This window comes from Eumetopias jubatus, unplaced genomic scaffold (assembly GCF_037043125.1).
Source record: "Eumetopias jubatus isolate StellerSeaLion01/CBP00866 unplaced genomic scaffold, mEumJub1_p1.0 scaffold_15, whole genome shotgun sequence".
Lineage (NCBI taxonomy): Eukaryota > Metazoa > Chordata > Mammalia > Carnivora > Otariidae > Eumetopias > Eumetopias jubatus.
In genome coordinates, this window is record NW_028274821.1 from 31912146 (window position 1) to 31933763 (window position 21618).

At 32.6% G+C, this 21618-nt stretch overlaps 1 protein-coding gene across 4 annotated transcripts in view; it reads right to left on the minus strand.

The window, feature by feature from the left end:
- Positions 1-392: 392 nt before the first annotated feature.
- The window catches only part of LOC148162376 (putative bromodomain-containing protein 10), a 125792-nt gene continuing 104566 nt past the window's right edge, over positions 393-21618 (minus strand). For 2 of the 4 annotated variants that reach the window (XM_088019161.1, XM_088019158.1), the window contains 4 exons: positions 15450-15539; positions 5271-5401; positions 4959-5087; positions 419-503 (listed from right to left, as the gene is read on the minus strand). In XM_088019161.1, coding sequence (XP_087875287.1) covers positions 4973-5087; positions 5271-5401; positions 15450-15539 — 336 coding nt within the window. In that variant the 3' untranslated portion in view covers positions 419-503; positions 4959-4972. Of the gene's footprint in view, positions 504-4958; positions 5088-5270; positions 5402-15449; positions 15540-21618 lie in introns of all 4 variants that reach the window. The other 2 variants (XM_088019159.1, XM_088019160.1) reach the window with 2 other exon arrangements.

Genomic DNA, 21618 nt, shown 5'->3' on the forward strand with positions numbered 1-21618 from the left:
AGGAGAATGGGGAGTTATTTAATGGATAAAGAGTTTCAGTTTTACAAGACGAAGAGTTCAGGAGATAGATGGTGTAATAATAACATTCATTATGAATGTATTTAATACCAGTGAACTATACACTTAAAACTGGTTAAGAGGGCAAATTTTGTTTGTCCATTTTACCACAGTAGGAAAAAAGAAGAGAAATATAAGTCACAAATAGGGTTTTATTTAATCAACCCTACTTTTTCAGGGCTTAGAAGTGCCTTGAACAGAGTAGGGACTCAAAAATATCTCCTGAATTATAAATCAAGGGAAAATTACAAAATGATTCCAGGACATCTTTCCATAATCATAAATTAAGAGCCCTAAAATAGGTAAAACAGATTATAAAGCTTAAATTACCGGTTTCTTTGAAAAGCTTTCATCAACTTTGGTTCCCATGGCAGCAATTCATTTAAAAGGCGTATCAACGTTCCATGCAATTCTTTTACAGCTTGCCTCCGATGATACCATTTGCCCTAAAAACACAATGTTAAAGTAAATCCTTTAGATTTAATCTAAAAGTGAATGTCAAGCCTTATTTTCTGAGTAAACACAAAATGAAATGCCAATACCCATCAAATGAGTATGTCTTCTTTAGAAGGCTGTAAAGGGGGAAAATATCCTGAAATAAATCTTATTTGTAATATTTTAAAGATTCGCAATTCTATAGGAGAAATCTAAAACCTATTTAATCAAATAAGGAGACAAAAATTTTTTAAGTTTTTAATTGGGTCAATTATAAATATTTTAATAAATACATGTAAAAATACAAACATATATATAAATTCACTAAACATGTAACTGATAAGCTCACTTCTGTAAAGTTTTTGTAATCATCCATCCCAAAGAGTGGAGAAAAAGAGAAAAAAAGGATTGTTATATCCAAAAGCAGTCTTAACAGACTTCCTTAGGAAATTTTACAATTGTTGTACTTAAAAATGTTTCCAGCACAATCAAGCAGATAAATGGTCATAATTTTCAATAATATAATGCTATAGCTACAGTAAGAGTTAATAATTACTGATACCCCTCTCTCCATTTGCTAAGTATTATACTAAGTATTTCATTCATAGATCTATATCTAGAGGGGGAAAGGGAGGGAGGGAAGGGGAGGGAGGAAGGTAAGGAAGAGGGGAGGAAGGAAGGGGTTGTGTGAGCATGAAAGCATACATTACTCAAGCAGTTATGAAAACCCTCTAATGTATGTGCATTTTAGTCTCACTTAACAAATGATAAAACTAAGGCTCAGAGAGATTAAATGACTTGTTTAAGGTCCCATGACCTGAACCTAGATCTACCTGATGCTGAAGTCTTTCTTAAAACTAGAAGTTCCTAGAACTACAACACCACCTCTTAAAAGCTGTATCACATAATTCAATCTGACATGTTATAAAAACCTCTAATAAAAATATACTTCAGTACCCATAAAATTATTCAAATACCATAGGAACAATAAGTTTATAGAAGTTTTATCTTTAGGTAGCCAACTCCCCACTTCCCCACAATGTTATAGTGTATACCTATCAACATCACCACCATCTTCATTTATTGTTATATAACCATGTTGTATTTTTTTTTTTTTTTTGAGATATAATTCACATACCATTTAGTCCACTCGTTTTTTTCTTTTATAACAAAAAACACACAACTATATATATTGTGGGTCACATTTAACATGCGAAAATTAGACTTCATCTCATAGAAACTGTTCAGTTAATTTGCACGTGTAGAACATTAAGTCAGAAAAATAAAACCACTCCCACCAAAAACAAAAGAAAAAATGGAAAAAAGAAAAACTACTCCCTAGAACAAAATGTATTTTATTTTATTTTATTTTTTTAAAGATTTTATTTATTTATTTGACACCGAGAGACACAGCAAGAGAGGGAACACAAGCAAGGGGAATGGGAGAGGGAGAAGCAGGTTTCCCACTGAGCAGGGAGCCCGATACGGGGCTCGATCCCAGGACCCTGGCATCATGATCTGAGCCAAAGGCAGATGCTTAATGACTGAGCCACCCAGGCGCCCCACAAAATATATTTTAAATCGGTGCATAAATTTTCCAATTTTACATATATCTAAAACTTTCAACATTTCATTCACTGAAATGTGAAATTTTATCTATGTGAAATTTTAGCCACAAACATAAATGATTAATAGTATAGTTCCTACTCCCCCAACATTTTGTGCTTTAAATCAACAAAACGTTTATGCCTGTAGAAATAAATGACTACATTTCTACCTCTGAGGTTTTTAAATTTTTTATTTGAAGAGTAGGAAGATGTGGAAGTATATATGTATGTGCACGTAATGAATATGGAACCTAGGCTCAATAACTAATTCTTGTGTCTTCTTAATGGCATGACAAATGATAATATTGTGAAAAAAATTTCAAGGAAAGTAATTATTTCATATAATAACCTAGACAGACCTTCCCTCTTGTCAAATGCTTTCTCAAAGGACCCAACTTAACAGTAAGTTATACCTCAAAAGTTTGTTTCCCACCACCCCCCAAAAAAAGCTAGGTGAGAGTATAAAGTGCTTATTCTAACCCATGAAAATAAAACTATTAAACAATAAATAATATTTTCCTCTAGGGAGAGCTAAGTGAGGAAGATGAAAAGGCAGATGACAGTCAACCTAAAATCATGTGCGGAATGAGGTAGCATTCTGTTCCAGTAAAAAAAAAAAAAAAGGTAATAGAGATTTTTTTTCCTTTTAACAGGGCACATCAACATTATTTCTCTACTTTTCAACTACAACTTGGCTCAAAAATGAAATGGTGAGAATAAACTTTTCCTCAGCTAAAGAAATCAGAAAGAGGAAAGGTGTGAGTAATTAATTATATCACCTCTGTAGTATAATTAATTGGAAAAATGTTAAAAGACTAGAGAGCACTAGGCATCTGAATTCTTTGTAACTGAGGGTTATAGGGGAAGAATGGCAGATACAGAATTAACCTGGGCAGTATGGCTGCTATCTGGATTAGTGTAGTGGTGATGGTGTGGGGAATGCAGAAGGACTAGCAGTATTATCAGACCTTGGGACTGGGTAGACTGAGGCACAGGGAGAGGAGTCTGTGTAGCTGAATGTCATTATTTCAAGACATCTGTCAGCTGTGTTTGTTTTCTACTAAATTACTGCATTGATTTTTGTACAAAAGAGTTTTAAAAAGATTAGAAGATTTTTATCTTCTGATTTTATTTTGATTACTAAATTTTAATTAATCTAATGCCCAGAAAATATATTACTGAACTAGCCAACTATATATAGAGAAGGGATCATAAATATTAATCAGAGAATAGATTTCTAACTTTCCTATATTTCTGTCTTATCCACTAACCTGTTTAAAAATGTCTATGGCCTTCTAACTTTATATATGTTTTTTGGACTTCTTCCCTTTCTTTATATTGTATGTTCTCAACTTGGGTAGTGATGGTATAGCATTTCATTATTTTAAAATGCATATTTAATCATTTTGTGTTTGGAAAACAAAAAGTATATTATTCTTATAACAGAAATTACAGAAAGTAAAGACTGATAAAAACTAGAGGACACATATAAAGAATACAATGACCTCAATGAAGGATATCACTATATCCTGTCATGGGGTATGTGTGTCCACAGTTTTTATGTTTACCAAAAGGGGACATACATATTTAAGAAGTTCAGAATCACTGCTCTGGGACTGGTATTTTAGGTAAAGTGTTTATCCACTTGACAGTAAAAAAGAAACTCATACTGCCTATATCATTTACCATCTTCTTTGGTCAATACAACCCAAATGGAATTAAAACAACATGTCCCCTTCTACCTAGTGGTGGTCTTGGAGTGTCACAGTATACAATGAGACTAGTGTAAACAGAAAAAAAGTTATGAATTTTTAAAAGAAGTTAGAGATGGCAATGATCTGCCTTAACTTGGGTCTAATGTAAGAATCTATGTAAAATCAAATTATTTCCTGAATTTAAATCAGTTCATTAACTAAAAGCTAACATTAGCTTTTCTGATTTATTAATTTTATTTATATACACAGAAAGGAAAATCTGAGAACAACTACTGTGTTTCTTCTAGGATAAAATTATTAAAGCTGAAGGGAATGAGAAGAACATAATTTTACAGAAGGAAATTGGCTCGGTGAATCACAGGGAAGTACTTGTAGATAGAAGCAGATTTTCAGTTAGAATTCTAGTCTTCTGAATGTTAAAATCTAACTCTCCTTCCACTATATAATGCTGTCCCAATTCGTCTACACTCAGACAATTCCTAAAGAACAAAAGATTGTATTGCGTTAAGTACTTATCTTTATATGCAGGTGTCTCTGTAATGCAAAAACTAAAATCTATAAAACTTATTTTCATTTGCTTAAAATAGTACTTAAAATTATAGTGTTCTAAAGTTTAAAAGTGAATTTAAAAACAAGGAACACAGCACATTCCCCATTCTTCAAATGAATAAGAAAGAATATGGATATAATAAAAATCAGAAAGCTCTTATAATCTTTATCTGTAGTAATCAATATAGAATCAAAGACAGCAGGGAGAAGGATTAGTATAGGCCATTTGTGGAACAGTGTTATAACCATTTCTCAAAAAAATATATTTAATAAGCTAAAAGCTAGCAATAGCTTTGTTTTACTAACAAGTATGTGAAAATGGGGATAAATGAACTGTTTTCATTTAATATTATTTTCTTTTAATATCTCATTCAATATTAGAATTCTCACTATTTTCAGAGATAAAAATTATCTTCTAAGATAATCCCAATGTATTATGTGAACTTAATAATGCAAACATTTACTGCAGGTCACTTTAAAGAAGAGAGTAGTATTTTTCTTTTATGAATTTACTATAAAGTTTAATGTAAAGTATGAATTCAAGCATATACCATGGAACCAAAGGCATACAATATGGTCTAAATCTGAAGCTTACCTTTCAATACTTTCTCATCCAATGTCCACAGCAGCTGCAGATTGCCAGCTCCCTTTCCATGAGATGCCCCAAATGTCAAACAACGGAGGTTTTATAACCTCATGGGGATTACTACAAAAAGAAGCTGGTCTATGGTCACAAGAGAAGACTTTTATTATATTATGCAGTTTTATAAGTTTTTGAATATGATACATTAATGACCTAAGGAACCATATGGAAAAAGAAAGTTTAAAAAAACTTACAAAACTACACAATATTGTAAAATGAAAAGCTGAGTCTATGCGTGTGAAATGAGTGGGGAGGGAAACTTACCTTACAACTAAAGAACGATTCCATTCTGCTGCAGTAATCGGGGATGGGTATGACAGAACTAGCATAATGCTGGCTGGGGTGTTGCAAGGACAGGGAGTTGGCAATCTACTGATGCTGGAGACATTGGACACCTAAAAGGAAGAAAAAAAGGAAAACAAATAAATTCCAGGTTTCTTACATGTCTTATCATCATGGACATATTTTATACATTTTAATAAATTTAGATGCTTTGAATGTTAAACTTAGGTGAAAGTAACTTATTTACACAAACCATCCTGTTACTTATATAGATCTTCTTATAACATTATATGAAAACAAAATAGCTATCAACAGCTCTATGAAGAAAAATAAAATCATATATAAATATACAAAGAATGCTTTTATAAATTGAGAGGGTTAGCACCATTACTGTGGAGATAGTAAAAACATTTTTATTAAGAACAGTACAAAAACAAGATGTATATAACAAAAGTATCAATGCCATTTTTTGGTACACTTTCACTTATAAATGTTAGCTCACAGAAACTGGATCATATAACAAGATATTTTTTGTTACAGGCTTGGCTCTTGTCACATAAATCTTATTGTGGAAAAGGGATTATATAACAATGTATCTCACTTTTCAAATAAAATGAAAATAACTTTGAGAAAAGCCACACAGATTGATACACAAAGATGTCTCATTTAAAATCACTAGCAGTATCTGAAGATAGCTTGTAAATAATTTAAACTCATATGTATAAAAATATAGCACAAATCAAATTAACTATAATTAAGTACATTAGTAAACCAATTATTTGACATTCTCCTTAGTCTAAATAATATTAAAAGTAGTATTCACTTTTTTCTTTCTTACCTAAAGAAACTATCACCATACTCATATATTCCTGCATATTCAGTTTTAGGGGTAAAACATTACATTCATTTTGTTGGTATACAGTCCCTTGAAAAAGTGCTACTTTGACAGTATAGTGAAATGTATACATATTAACATGGGAAAAATTAAAAGTGACTTTAACAGTGCCAGAGGTTCTAATATGAACTATCACATGCTAGTATTTTCTCTCATCCATTTTCACTTGAGATTAATTTAATAGAAAAGGAAAGCATTTGTACTTTAGGCATCCCACACTGAATATTTCCATTATATTTCTAAATTAGCATTTAACTAGAAAACATGAAAACAAACTATATCAATTATTAGAATTTATTGCAAATTTTGATGTCATTTAGCTCTGTAGAGAGGAAAATGTGGATGACATTATATGTTAAAAAAAAAAAGAAGATAGTAGGAAGGGAAAAATGAAGGGGGGGAATCGGAGGGGGAGACGAACCATGAGAGACTATGGACTCTGAGAAACAAACTGAGGGTTCTAGAGGGGAGGAGTGTGGGGGGATGGGTTAGTCTGGTGATGGGTATTAAAGAGGGCACGTATTGAATGGAGCACTGGGTGTTATACGCAAACAATGAATCATGGAACACTACATCAAAAACTAATGATGTAATGTATGGTGATTAACATAACATAATAATAAAATAAAATAAAAAAAAGAATAAAAAAAAGTGAATGACAGATCATATTCCTAGTAAGGCAGTTACTACTAGTGGGGAAGAAAATCTAACTATATATATATGCACTAATGGTATACAACCACTTTCATTTACAAAGAAGAAAGAATCCTGAACTGGAAATTAACCACTGGCTAAGTATTTGATTTTTTTTTTTAAGATTTTATTTATTTGACAGAGAGAGAGAGAGAGAGAGAGAGCGCACACGCATAAGCAGGGGGAGTGGCAGGCAGAGGGAGAGGAAGAAGCAGACTCCCCACTGAGCAAGAAGCCTGATGTGGGGCTGGATCCCAGGACCCCAAGGATCATGACCTGAGCTGAAGGCAGCTGCTTAACTGACAGCCACCCAGGTGTCCCTGGCTAAGTATTTGAATTTGACCCTTTTCTATAAATTGGTGGTAGCAAATAAATTGACATTTGATCAAATCTATACCTGATATAACAGAAAGGTGGGTTCCCAAGCAATTCACTGCACAATCTGAATCACTAAGTAATGCTATGTTTGGTATCACTGGAGCACAAAAATTCCATGTAAGTGACATGAAGATTGGGAATATCTTAAGAGCAAGGACAGTGTCCTACTTACTTTCACTTTCTCAGGCTCTATCACAAAGCCTAGCACAGAGTGGGCCCATAGAAAGTATTCAAACTACATAAGTAAATTTCTTAGTTAACTGAGGTTAACTTGCATCCTTTTTTTTTTTTTAAAGATTTTATTTATTTATTTGACAGAGAGATAGAGAGCACAAGTAGGCAGAGTGGCAGGCAGAGGGAGAGGGAGAAGCAGGCTCTCTGCTGAGCAGGGAGCTGGACATGGGGCTCGATCCCAGGACCCTGGGATCATGACCTGAGCCGAAGGCAGCCGCTTAACCGACTGAGCCACCCAGGCACCCTAACTTGCATCCTTAATTGCATTAATCTGAGGTTAAATTGCATCTCCTTAGATGCAATTTTTTTTTTAATTGAGAGAAATATGTCTTCCAGATTTCCTGAACACATGATGAATAAAAATTTAACTCTCGATGATTTGAGTCATCATTATGAACAAGTTATTGTGTTACATTTTAATACAGTGACTCTCAAGCACTGTTCAACTTTATGATCTATATTTCTTTTTTTCAAAAAAATAATTTATTTATATATTTGAGAGAGAAAGAGCACAAGTGGGGGAGGGGCTGGTGGAGAGGAGCAGAGGGAGAGGGAGAAGCAGACTCCCCGCTGAGCAGGGAGCCAGAGGCAGGGCTGGCAGGGCTCAATCCCAGGAACTGGGATCATGACCTGAGCCAAAGGCAGCCACTTAACCGACTGAGCCACCCAGGGTGCCCCTCAAATAATTCTTTTTATGAAAGTTTCCCTAATGGGATTCAAACTATGCCAAATTGTAGTAAGTAGAAACATTGAGCATTTAGAAACATTTAACAAGGGTTAAAATCCTGTTCTTAGCTGAGTAGTTATTAAATGTTAAAAAATACCCAAGGAACAAGATTTATCATAAATAAATGTGGATAATACACTCTTAGATAATTCAGTGATTAACTGATTGAAGCTTTGTCTTACCAGTCATATATTGCTCTGGTTCACATTTCCTGTCATCTAGCTTTTTTTTCCTATTATTTTGGGCATGTCAGTTACCATTTGATTCTTCATAAAATGCAATGTTACCTACCCCTCCACCCTATTCCCAAACATATAAACATATAATTAAAGGAAGTGAGCAAGTGTCTGGAGTGTTTGTTGACTTCCAAACGCTGCTTTCATTGAAAAGAAAAGATTAAGTCTTTTATAAAAGGACAGAAGATAGCCCAACTCACCTAGATTAAAATTTATCCCCAGGGTTGGGGATAAAATTTTAAACTCTTTAGTGAATTCTTTGAGGATAAGGACTTTGTTTTAATTTCAGATCCCTACCAAGTTCCTGGTACTACACATAACACACAGAATACACTGAGGAAATACTTGCCTTATGAATAAGACTTGAATCTGTAACTAAGATAGGTAAAGAAGCTTATTTTATCTATTGTGCAGGCCTTCCAAAAGTGTGTTTTAATTTTTTAAAAACTTTAAATATGGCTAAAGACAAAGTGATTTTCCCCCCACAGCTGAGATTGTTTTGTTTTGTTAACCAGTAGTTGACCAGAAAATCTAGAATAAGAAAATGATATAGGGGCACCTGGATGGCTCAGTCAGCTAAGCATCTGCCTTCGGCTCAGGTCATGAATCCCAGGGTCGTGGGATGGAGCCCCGTGTCAGGCTCCCTACTCAGTGGGGAGACTGCTTCTCCCCTTCCCTCCGACTGCTGCCCCCCCTGCTTGTGCTCTCTCTCTCTCCTCTCTCTGTCAAATAAATAAATAAAATCTTAAAAAAAAAATGACATATATAATGATGTAATTGTAATAAACTTAAAAAAAACTAATTTTAAGGATAATTTAGAGATTATTACAACTATCTACAAGAAAAGCCATTAAATAAAGTTAATTAGGGCATATTCAGGACTCTGCATGTACCTGATACTTCTTATACTCAAGTAAAATAGATTTTGTACTCTAAACAGTGAGCTGTAAAATAATTTTGATTTGATGCTTCACTGTGAACAAATGGATACGGAATGGAGAGGAGGGAAAAATCCTATAATCCTTCATCATAATAAAATTTCTGTTATAGGTGATAGAAAGTAAGAGTAATGTATAAATAGTCTCTTTGTCCTATATTAGCTTATACTATATGCAATTATGTTTTGGGGGTCCATATAATTTCATGTAAGTTTTAAACATAACCTGACTACATTTTTCTATTTATCTCTATTACTTACTATATCTTTACTTTTTAAGGATATATTGCATCATCTTTCTAAAAACAAATAGAGAAAATACATATATAATCATGTTATTTGTAACTTCTTCATTTCCTATACAAAGGAAGATAAAGGTAAATGATGAACATATTTGAGAGGCCATAAATCATAATAAATTGAAAACAGTTGGATATAAAGTCAAGAATTTTTTTTAACTGTCTGATGGACTTATAAAGGGTAAAGGTTAATACTAACATTCATAAAATTCACCAGTCTGAATTAGAAGTATATGATCTAAAAAAGTATTCCCAATTATGGGATCAGGTATCTGATTTCACTGATTTCTACCTAACTTTCAAAAACATCAACTTGTTTTCTCCCCATAGTAAACTGGCAGCAGCAGACAAAGTGAGAGAATAGGGCCCTTAGCAAATACAGGCTTATGCTAGGGTTTTGCAATTTCCACACAACTGACATTTGAGGCTAGACAATTTTTGTTGCAGGGGGGGTAATCATTTGCATTATAGGATCACTGTAATGTAGGATATTTTGGGGAGCATTGCTGGCCTCTATCCATTAAGTGGCAGTACCACCTCTTCAATAACCAAAAATGTCTTCAGACATTGCCAAAAGTCTCCTTGGGGGAGGGGGAGGGATCATCCCTGATTCATAACTAGTGGCTTATACAGAACTCTGTGACCAAAAAATGGGGTGTCACCATCTGATCCAAGCTTCTGATTTCTCTGTTTGGTCTTGCTAATGTACAGCTTTTGGTTAGGCAAGAGAAATATTATTATTGTATGATAAATTTAAATTATCTTAAGAACATAATAAAGATTAATTTTATTCATTACTTGAAATTCCTTTCCAATTCCTTAACAAGTCTTTTTATATATTGTAATCATTAGCCACATCTTCTTTTGTGTATTTAAAAAATTTAACATTTTACAAATACTTCCATATAGTAACAATGATCTACAAATATTTTATTTTACTAGTTACATGATATACCACTGTGTTAATAATGTTTGGTTAGTAATCTCACCACTGTTGGACATACAAGCTTTTTCCAAATTTCCACTATTAGAGGTAGTGTGCTGAACACACCACTGTGTAAATTGCTTTTTTTGGGGAGAAGGGGGCATGAAATGAGGAAAATAAAAATTAAATTCCAAACAGGATTACAAGATCAATGAGCAAGGCAGTTTTATAACTTTTTTTACATACTGACTATGATATTTACCCTACGTGTTGAGTTATTTAACTGCCAAAATATGTATAAGAAAAAAAAGGTCTTATATTTTGAATTTTAGTTTCTCTATATTGATAAGACTATCATTTATCATTATATCATCCAGGCAAAGTTTCTTTTCTTATAAGTAACATTTTTTTTGCCAAATTAGTCACTTTTCCTTATACCCAATTTCTATATGGATCTTTCCTTATTAAAGAAAAATAGGTTGAAATCTCTTTGAAAATCTAAATTAGGACATAAAACACAAGGAAATTAGGCAGATATGAGGAAAAAAAAGGTCACATGAAAAACTCAGAAATACAACACTTCCTTTATAAGCCTGGCAAAATTCTCCAACTTTGATTATTTAGAGAGCAATAATGTCTAATAAATTTCAAATACAATAGGATCAGGCAAATTTATCAGTATCTTAGTTCATCTTTCTGGAAAACTAATACATTTCCTCAATTTAAAAAGATTTTCCAAATAATTAGGCAAAATGCAAATTTCATCTCTTGACTAAAACCACAAAAAAAAAATGTTATTGTGATTTCTCCTTTAGCTTACTCAAGAATCCTATGGTCTGAATAATAATGAGAAAGACAAAATTTAAAAACTGCCAAACTATATACTTCTATTTATCTCAACCAGATGTCTCACTTTAAACAAATCTCAGGTAGATAATTAGGTATAACACTGCAGGATCTAAAGGATGTTGAGCCTTTTTTGAGTAAGTCCCTAGATGAAGTAATGGTACCAAGTGTGCTAGAACAAAGTCAAGAAAACTAAAGCATTTTTCTATCCTTACATTATTAACTACAAATGGAATTAGTTTCCTTGCAAGAATAAGTAAACAATTTAGATTTTAAAAGACTGTAAATCTTCTAATACAATGAATAGCTCAATGGCAAAACCTCTAAGAGGATAGGAAAGCTTTCAGAATGACATGTTGACATGGGGTGAAGAAGTAGGATAATTCTTCCTTGTTGCTTTGGTAGGAAAAACTATCTGGAAAGGCCCTGCAGAGAAATCTTCTAAAGAAGTGAGGTGCTTGTACGAATGCATGTTAAATCCTCTATCACATAAATATTTCTGTCTTTAGCAATGGCATTCATGACAACCAAATGTCTATATGGAATACATCCTCTTTGTTATTGGAGCCATTATTATACATATAAAAGTTGATGATGAGCAACAGAATTGCTTTGACTCTAATAGTTTTGACAGTGATATCTTCTTCTGAAGATCAAAATTAATACTCTGTCTGGCAATAGTAAAGGAAGCCCACAGGCAATGAATCAGTCAAAATGGCTATTACTATCACCAAGTTCATGCATTTAATTATTAAGAAATTATTAAGAAAGTCTCTCAGGTCCTTACTATGAGTCTAATTCTTATAAATATTGTTACTTGTTTTGTAATTCACAGTATATCAGCTAGGGCAAGTACATGGACAAACACAAACACAAAAAACAATAGGTTGACAATGAGGAGAGAGAACAAAAGCAAAGATACAAACACACACACCTTCAAAGGTCTTTTGGTAAATGTTTAATTAGAGTTACTGATATCAATACATTTTAGGATATCAGTATAATTATGGATGTTCATAATGATCCTTGAGTCATCAAAAAAAGGGTTAAAATTTTGTTCAGTATAGTAAAAGGAGGCAGAGAAGTTTGTCATTAAATGATTAAATAAGAAATTTAAAAAAATAAATAACTCTTAAAGTTCAGGTTTCAGTTACCTAGAAAATTCAGTTAAGTGAAACACCTTATTCCCAAATGATGGCAGACAAATAAACTAGTATTTAATATTACTATAAACATCCAATAAAGTTAATTTCTACAACTAACATCATAATCAGTATTAGCTTCTGTAGAAAAATAAGGAATGATACTAAAATGTAAATATTTACTCTCTATTGCTACCATTATGTTTTGTGGCCATTATAAGCTGTTCATGAAAAAACCTTTTAGGCAGTTTAAAGGGAAACAGCTTGTATATTAGTAGTCCCATTAAGATTATCCCTACTAAGTACAGTCCCAAGAATTTCTATTTCTTGAAGAGCAGAAAATATTTTAAAACTAATATGCGGGGCTCCTGGGTGGCTCAGTCAGCTGACTGTCCAACTCCTGGTTTCAGCTCAGGACATGATCTCAGCATCCTGGGATCGAATCCTGTGCTGGGCTCTACACTCAGCACAGAGTCTGCTTCTCCCTCTCCCTCTGCTCCTCCACTCACTCGAGCTCTCTCTCTCAAATAAATAAAATCTTAAAAAGAAAAAAACTAATATGTAAATTCTAGGAGTCATGGATAAGTTAAAAATTTAGAGTCACAAATTTAATCAATTAAACTCTGTGTGTAACCTAAAATTTTCTTATAAACATGCCTTCAAAGACTACAGTGTCAAGTATTTGTAATTTATGTTTTCTTTTACCTTTCTACTCATTTCTGTAAAGGAAGGCAATATGCATATACCTTGTATCACTAACGGAAGTGAGGTGGAAGGCTTTACAGAAAAACTCTAGGATCCTTGAAGAAGTCTTTTTCTTTTACAATGCATGCTATAAGTGAGTACATTATGCATAAAACTATTCATTAAAAACAAATAAAACCCTAGGGGTGCCTGGGTGGCTCAGCTGGTTAAGTGACTGCCTTCAGCTCAGGTCATGATCCTGGAGTCCCGGGATCAAGTCCTACATTGGGCTCCTGGCTCAGCGGGGAGCCTGCTTCTCCCTCTGACCCTCCCCCTTCTTGTGCTCGCTCTCTCTCATTCTCTCTCTCTCTCAAATAAATAAAATCTTTAAAAAAAATAAAAAATAAAAACAAATAAAACCCTAATTTATAATATGGGAACAAGTTAAGATGCATATGTTATGTTTAACTGCAGCATAAAAAGCAATTAGCAAATTTACTTAACAAAATTCTATTTAGAATCATGAAGAACAGACAACTCATTAAAAATAAACAGCTTCTGCAAAAATTATAAATAACACCCTAATTAAAAGACTATCCTTCCTATTAAAGGACAGAATCAGTCCTTTATGAGCATGTAACATCAAATATATATATATATATATATACTTTAAAGATTTTATTTTATTTATTTGAGTGAGAGTGAGAGAGAGAGAGAGAGCATGAGAGGGGGAAGGGTCAGAAGAAGCAGGCTCCCCACCGAGCAAGGAGCCTGATAACATCAAATATATTAAAAATAGCTTTGTTGAGGAGAAAATATTCTAATATAAATGTTTTTTGAGAAATACATCACAGAGGTAAATTTTAAAACAATACCTGGTGTTCCACATCAAGTAACTGCCCATATACCAAAGTGCGTATGTGTACACACACACACACAAACACAAATGTATACGTACACACACACACACACACGTATACATGAATATATAAGAATCTAATAAGTGTCTAAATCATTTTTAGTGGAAATATATCTAAAAATATAGTTTTCTACATTCTCGGATTGTATAGTTCAATATGTTTTCTTATTAATGATTATCACTATGAACATTATTCTATCTCTTAGATTATATCGATATTTTCAAGGATATCACATGAAATTTCTGAAATCCTTAAGGTTGTTTTACGCCTATATTAAATAACCTCAGAAGGTTGTACTTTTATGGCACTTAAGTCTCTTCCCTTCAGAGTGCTACCAATATGTCTTTTCTTGACAGTATTTATATAAAATGACTACTACAAATTGGCTGATATGAGGCTTGCTGTATCATATCCTTATTTTATACATAATTCTAGATTAATAGGTTCTGAGCAAAGACCTAAAACTAAGTGGCTTCATGGCATTCCTAAGGCATAAAACAAAGGGATTTGAAAAATAATGACTGATTTTCTTCCGTGCTTAAAATCTTCCCCATTTATTTACTGGTGTACAATTGTGTTTTGAATCTGTAATATCACTTAATGTCAGTTAAACAAGTATTACTGATTTAATAAATAACATAACTGAGCGTTTTAACAAGTGCTGAGTGAATAAATGTAATGCCTTTATACCCTATTCTCTCAAGAATAAAAAAATGAAGGTAAAATTGTGAATTTAGAATATATAGTGAACGTTTAAAAAAGACCTTCAGCTGATAAAGATGTTTTAAAAAGACATACTGTTAAGCATGTATCAAAAACATCTGGGGCAGGACTTAACAATTTATATGTTATTTATGTCACAGTTAATTAAAATTTTTATTTTACTAAGCAATAAACTTCCATTAAAAGCATATAATTATTAATTAAGAATATCTGCAAGGTAAGCATTACCCAAAAAACTACCAGTCAGAAAACAACCAACCAGTATATTGGGAAATACCTAAAACTATACCCGATATAAACCAGGCAAACAAAATTAATTTACTTGCCTTGGTAGCATTTTTGTCTAAGAAAAATGAAAACTAGACCACACAGGAGAAATAAAAGGAACAATGTTTCTATTTTTCATTGCAAATTTTTATGTAATCCAGGAGAACAAGATTTAAAAAAAAAAAGCTTTAGAAAAAAGCAGGAATAAATTTTAATGCTGTCAATAATAGATAGAATTTTTGGATCAACACCTACCGATTTTTTTCTACTGTTTTCCAGATCTTTGAGTTCATTCTCGATTTTTGTGATTAATTCCCTGAGTTCATCAAGATTAGTGCAAATAAGCTAAAATAAAACACAAAAACACAGCTTGATAACACATAATATAAAACACCCAAAATGTGGTAACAGAAGTTGTTTTAACATACACTAAATTCACAATTATTTGTATTTGTAAGAGCAAAAAGCAAAGAAAGCCCCACAAGTTTATATTTTAAAAGATACTACTTTTATAATGTATGAACTTCAGGCTTAGGATAAAAATAGCTGAAATTTCAACATTGGTGGTTTCATATCACACCTCCCTGTTCTCAGCTTGCTTTATAATCCAGGTACTTTCTTAACATTATTAACGTTCAGCCCAGAATGACAAAGATCTGGAAACTCACCCTAGATTTCACAGGTTACTAAATCACCTTGAAGAAACACTTCATCAGGCAGTCTCCTAGTAGGTGAATAAATGCATCCCTGGAGAACTGTCATTATACCTTTGATATGGTTTGCTAACTATATGATTAAACTAATTATATTGCTAAGAAAGAAGGATTTCCACTGTCTGTAATACAGTCAAAGAATAAATGAAATTAAGTACACATTCTTAATATGATCTTAGTAGTCTTTAATAAACCATCTCCACAGATAGCATCTATTTCCTTTCATAATTATGCAGTTCATTTTACTTCACTTTGGTAATGTTGGCAAATGGCCAAAATAATTGGGTTTTAGTTATGAGTAATCAAACCAGTTTGTCTTAACTACTAAAGCTTTAAACAGTGAAGTGTCAGCAACAACAAAAATATTAATAACTACATTTTAGTTCTCATAAAATTAGAGTTTTTCACAATATGTTGAACTTTTTTCCTAAAATAAACTCTTATTTTAAAAAATCTATAATGAAAGAGAAATGTTTCTAAAACAAAACTACAAGCACATAAAGAGGAAGTTTTAGATTAATGAAAGTCTTGTAATGTTTATACTGTGATAATTAAAAAAATACATTTATAAAGCTGTTAATTCACCATAAGACTTTATCAGCCCATGTTTGTTACACTCATTAATCTTTGTGTAAGGGTATTGTTTTCCTAAAAAGCATATTTCTTGTAAAAGAAAATAAAAACAACAAAAGAAAAGGGGGTTACAACAAGATCATTCCTAGTGACTACTGTGACAAAAATGGGAAAGTAGGACCCCTTTAAATTTCCTTTATTAAGTTATACCATATGAAATCACTGCTATGCCTTTGATCTACATAAATGGCGATATGGTTCAATCTAATAGGCTAAGAAAAAATGATCACAGATATTATAATTAGTATCAACAATTATTATTAGAAATGTCTACATAACTTCAAACTCAAAGAACTGACAATGCAGAGAAAATATGCATTTAAGTAACCCAAATTAAATAATTCCAGAGCAGAAAATAGTACATAATGATGTAGTAGGACAGTGCCGCTGATATTTATTATAAACTACACATTCCCATTTGCCAAATCTAGAGTTATGGAAGAAATGCTGATAGGCAGTGGACTGGACAACTATGTGAGTGCCTCTAGAACTTGGTAATGTCTTCAACTTCTATCTTACTGGCCCCATATCAGATTTTTAGTAAGTACTCAGCAGGAACTGAACTTCCATTGTATAATCTGCTATTTTGACCACTATGTCAAATTTGCCCCAGAACTTGCAGATGTTTACATGCCTTTTCACTGAAATTGGTGCACTAAATATCACAGCATAGATTTCTCATTTGCACATATGGCAAAGCTCAGAGGAATTTTCACTTGCATCTTAGATGTCTCATTATACAAGGAATAAAGGTACATTTTGCATATATAGTTTGTAGAAACTTACAGTAACAATGAAAACATACTGCAACTAGCTAGACATACTCTAAGACACTTAAAATCTTTCAATTCATGGGATCAATAAATATTTATATTCTATTTAAAGGAAGAGGTAACACAGTTCCGAAGTCAAACTCAATTATTTCCACAACTTAAGAGCTATAAAAAACAGTACTTTGATGTGGCTTACCTAGTTAGTAAGCAAATCAGTGCTTCTCAAACTTTAATTTAATCTGCATAAGAATCACCTGGGAATCTTGTTAAAATGGAGTTTTTGATTTAGTAGGTCTGAGGTGGGACCTGAGATTCTGTATTTCTAACAAGTTCCCAGGTATGGGCTGCAGATCATACTTTTAAACAGTAAGGTACTAAATGATTATGAATTCCAAATCTACATGGCTCCAAAACATTCTGGTACTATGTAGCTAAGGAAGATGAAGATTCAAAAAGACTAATTTCCAAATAGGGGATAAAATGCTGAATTAAATGCACAATAAGATAAATATTCCTTAAATGACATGACTCTTAAACGTAAATTTTGTTGAATTTGAGGGTGAAATATTTTTAGCAATATTTACTTTGAATTTCTCTTAAAATGAATAGCTACATAACAATTTACAATCTCTTTCTATACTCTCCACAAATAGATATACCTAATACAGATAATCAAAATATAGAGCCAAGTTAAGCTCTGAGAAAATTCTTGTATAGGAACATAATTCTAATTGTGTTACTAATATTGAAAGAGAAAACAATCTGATTCATGCCAATATACCCTCTATTCCTTCTCTTTTACATAGTAAGACATATGTGTGGCCTTTAAACTCGACTCAACTTGAAATGGTGCTTTTAAAAACAGAATCAATCCTCTAATAAAGTTCAACTACATAAGGAGAACAGAAGCATTTTTTTTTTTTTTAACAAAGCAAAACACCTTATTAAAACCTCCTTCTCATTACCTTGAATTTGAAAAACATATCTGAGGCTCAGGGCCTACAGGAGTGAAAAAGGAAAGCTACACAGCAGGTTGGATTACAGTTAGATCACACTGCTAACACTCATGAGAGAAGGTTTTCAGTCATACCGCAGAAATTACAAAAAGAGTTTTATCCCCCAGGAAAACCTCTTGAAGGCTTCACTCTCTCCCTCAAGTTAACATTTCACTTGAGGCAACCCATGACAGTGCCACAAAATCATAAATCTTAGAGCTGAAAAGGACTAAAAATATGTAATTTTTGGACTAAAAAGGTATCTCTCCAATTCATATACAAACTAATTAAAACTAACAGAGGTAAAGTAACCTAAGATGACACACTGGTAGAGGAGACCAGAGAACATAGGACTCATCCACCTCCTGATATATCATAATCTTTAAGGGGTCTTTCTAAACAAAACAAAAAATCTAATAACAATAGAACATGTATTATAGTTTCAAGATTTATTTTATACCTAAACTTTCATTTCTATTAAATGGTAAATATGAAAAGGCCCTCTCTTCAACTCATGAAGCAGGAATGTGTATAGAGGGAGAGGGAAGGTCCTGTTGAGATCAAAAGAATTCCATGACCACATCTCAGAAAAACTGCAAAATGAATCATTCCTTGCTTTATCATTACTTCACACTATAAATTGTGCCCTTTGGGTTTATATTCAATAGATTTGAGAAACAATTACTTTATTTGTTCCAAAAAGGACATAAGGTAGCATACAAGACTAAAACAATATAGTAAATTACATTAAAAAGCAAAGAGAAAACAATGCAGAAGTCAAAATGAATCGCTCCAAACAAACTGGATCTCTCATTCATCACCATGCTAATACAACAAACCTATACTTTATTATAAAAATTGTAAGAATATTAAATTCATGGCATAAATTCAAATTTCATATTGTATTTAAACTAAAATTATATTAACATCTTAAAACTATGAGGACAGAAAAATTCCTTCTCATTTCTTATGATCACCATACCAAGGAGAATGCTTCAAAACCTGCAAATAGGATATCATGTGTGATGTGAAAAATAAGTCTGATTAACAAGATATATATATTTATTAACGAGATATGTTTCTCTCAATGCACAATATTTAAAAATTGAAAGAATTTTAAGAGGGAAGTAAAACCCATACTGTTAGAAATGAAAAAACTGAAGCTAAAAATATTTACATTAAGAGGTAGCAATTCAAAATAATATAATCAAAAGGTCCTTAACACAGTGAAGCAGTTGAACTCCAACTTTAATTTTGGACTCAATTTGTTACACTGAGGGTCTCAATTTGTTACTTTATTTCATATCCTTTAGTTTCTCCACTGGTTAAATGGAGAAATATAGTTTTTTCAGAGGTATGTTAAGGATCTGTGAGTTTATACTTATGTTTGAAAACAATACTACTATGTAAGTCTTAGCAGCTGGATTCTGGATTTCCTCTGCAAAGCAGCCTTTAGAATAAGTCACAGGTATGCAACAGTAGCAAGAATGCATTACGCTCAAAGATCCTGGTTACCAATGAAAAGCAAAGTCATGGTAACTAAGGCTCTTACATTATTTTAAAAACTGATCTTACTAAGACTTAACACACTAAGTTTTAAAAATACTTTCTAAGACTTTGTTACAATTGTGTACAAAATGACAATTCATATAATACTAGATTTCTCTTTCAAATATTAAATTTTAAAAAAAGGTGTTCTGGCAAAAATTAAGTTTAAGAAAAATGATATTTATTTTTCAGTCTAACAGTCTTTCTTATATTACAAAACTGGTAAAAAATAATTTAGTCAATTTAACAAAGTCATAAGTAATTGTTAAATATGATATACAAGCTTAAATCACCAACATGCTAAATACTAAAAATAAAAATATTTCCTAATTTTTTTGCACCTATTGCTAAATAAAAATATCTAAGTTCCCCTATATGCCAACTATATAACCACCATAACACTACACTACGGCTAAGCATAAGTTTTCCCCCTGATTAATATAATGATGCAAATATTACTTGGTTTTTCACTTTTCAAATTATTGTAGGCTTAATCATGACATTTCATGATTTATGAAATGTGACCAAATCAAAGATTATTTCAAGGTCTTAAGTAGTGAAAAAAGTGGTTAACATCAATAATAGAGGCTTTTAAGCCAGTTCTTAATCGATTTTCCTACTCATAACACTACTTATGTCTGAAGCATCTGGCACGCTTATTTGAAAAAAATAAGAATAAATAAAACAGTAAGCTCTATCATTTAATCCTTACAACACCCTATGTGAAGAAGGTACTATTATTACCCAACTATACAGAGGAGGAATTGGAGGCACAAAGGGCTTAAGAACACAGTCAGTGGTAAAGCTGGCACTAGAACCAATGTAGCTTGGTCCCAGAATCCATATGCTTAACCACTATGCACATTACTGGTACCCACCTAGACCCATTGAATCAAGGATGAAATCTTGGAAGATAAAACCCAGGAATTTTCCATTTTTAATAAAAGCATCACATTATTTTTATACTACCTAAAGTTTGAGAACCACTGACATGACTCTTGGAACAAGTGGCACAGATATGGTTAGTCCCTTTACAATACACATACAAAAATAAATCCAATCCACCCTTTGAATATCTATAGTGTATACCTTAAATAAAGGTGGGATAATTATTTTCTAAACTGAGGTATAGATATTAGGTGTACATGTAAGTAAACACGGATTCCTCCTGAAGCCAATAGGCAGACAAGGTTAATTTCTAGCTTTAAAAAAAAGTCGGGGGCGCCTGGGTGGCTCAGTCATTAAGCGTCTGCCTTCGGCTCAGGTCATGATTCCAGGGTCCTGGGATCAAGCCCTGCATCAGGCTCCTTGCTTGCCAGGAAGCCTGCTTCTCCCTCTCCCACTCCCCCTGCTTGTGTTCCTGCTCTTGCTGTCTCTCTCTGTCAAATAAATAAAATCTTTAAAAAATAATTTTAAAAAAAGCCAACAAAAACATTGCCACATTAAAAAGTAATCGAGGTCAAAACAGGATTCCCTTTTTTTATTCATTGGGACTTAACAAAAAATAAACTTCACAATTTAATCCCTCAACACATTTCCCTCTTTGCATGTTTAAATCAATTTAAAGATGGACTAGTCCTTTGGCAGATAAGTCAGGTTTTGCAAAAGGGATCTAATATCTATCCACCAACAGCTTCATTATTTTCAGCAATAAGATATTTTAGAATAAATACTATGAAGAAAATCTTCCAGCTAAACTTTTCTATAAAGTATTTTTATTTCTAATACTAGAAAGGTGATATTTAAGAACTTGGATAAAATG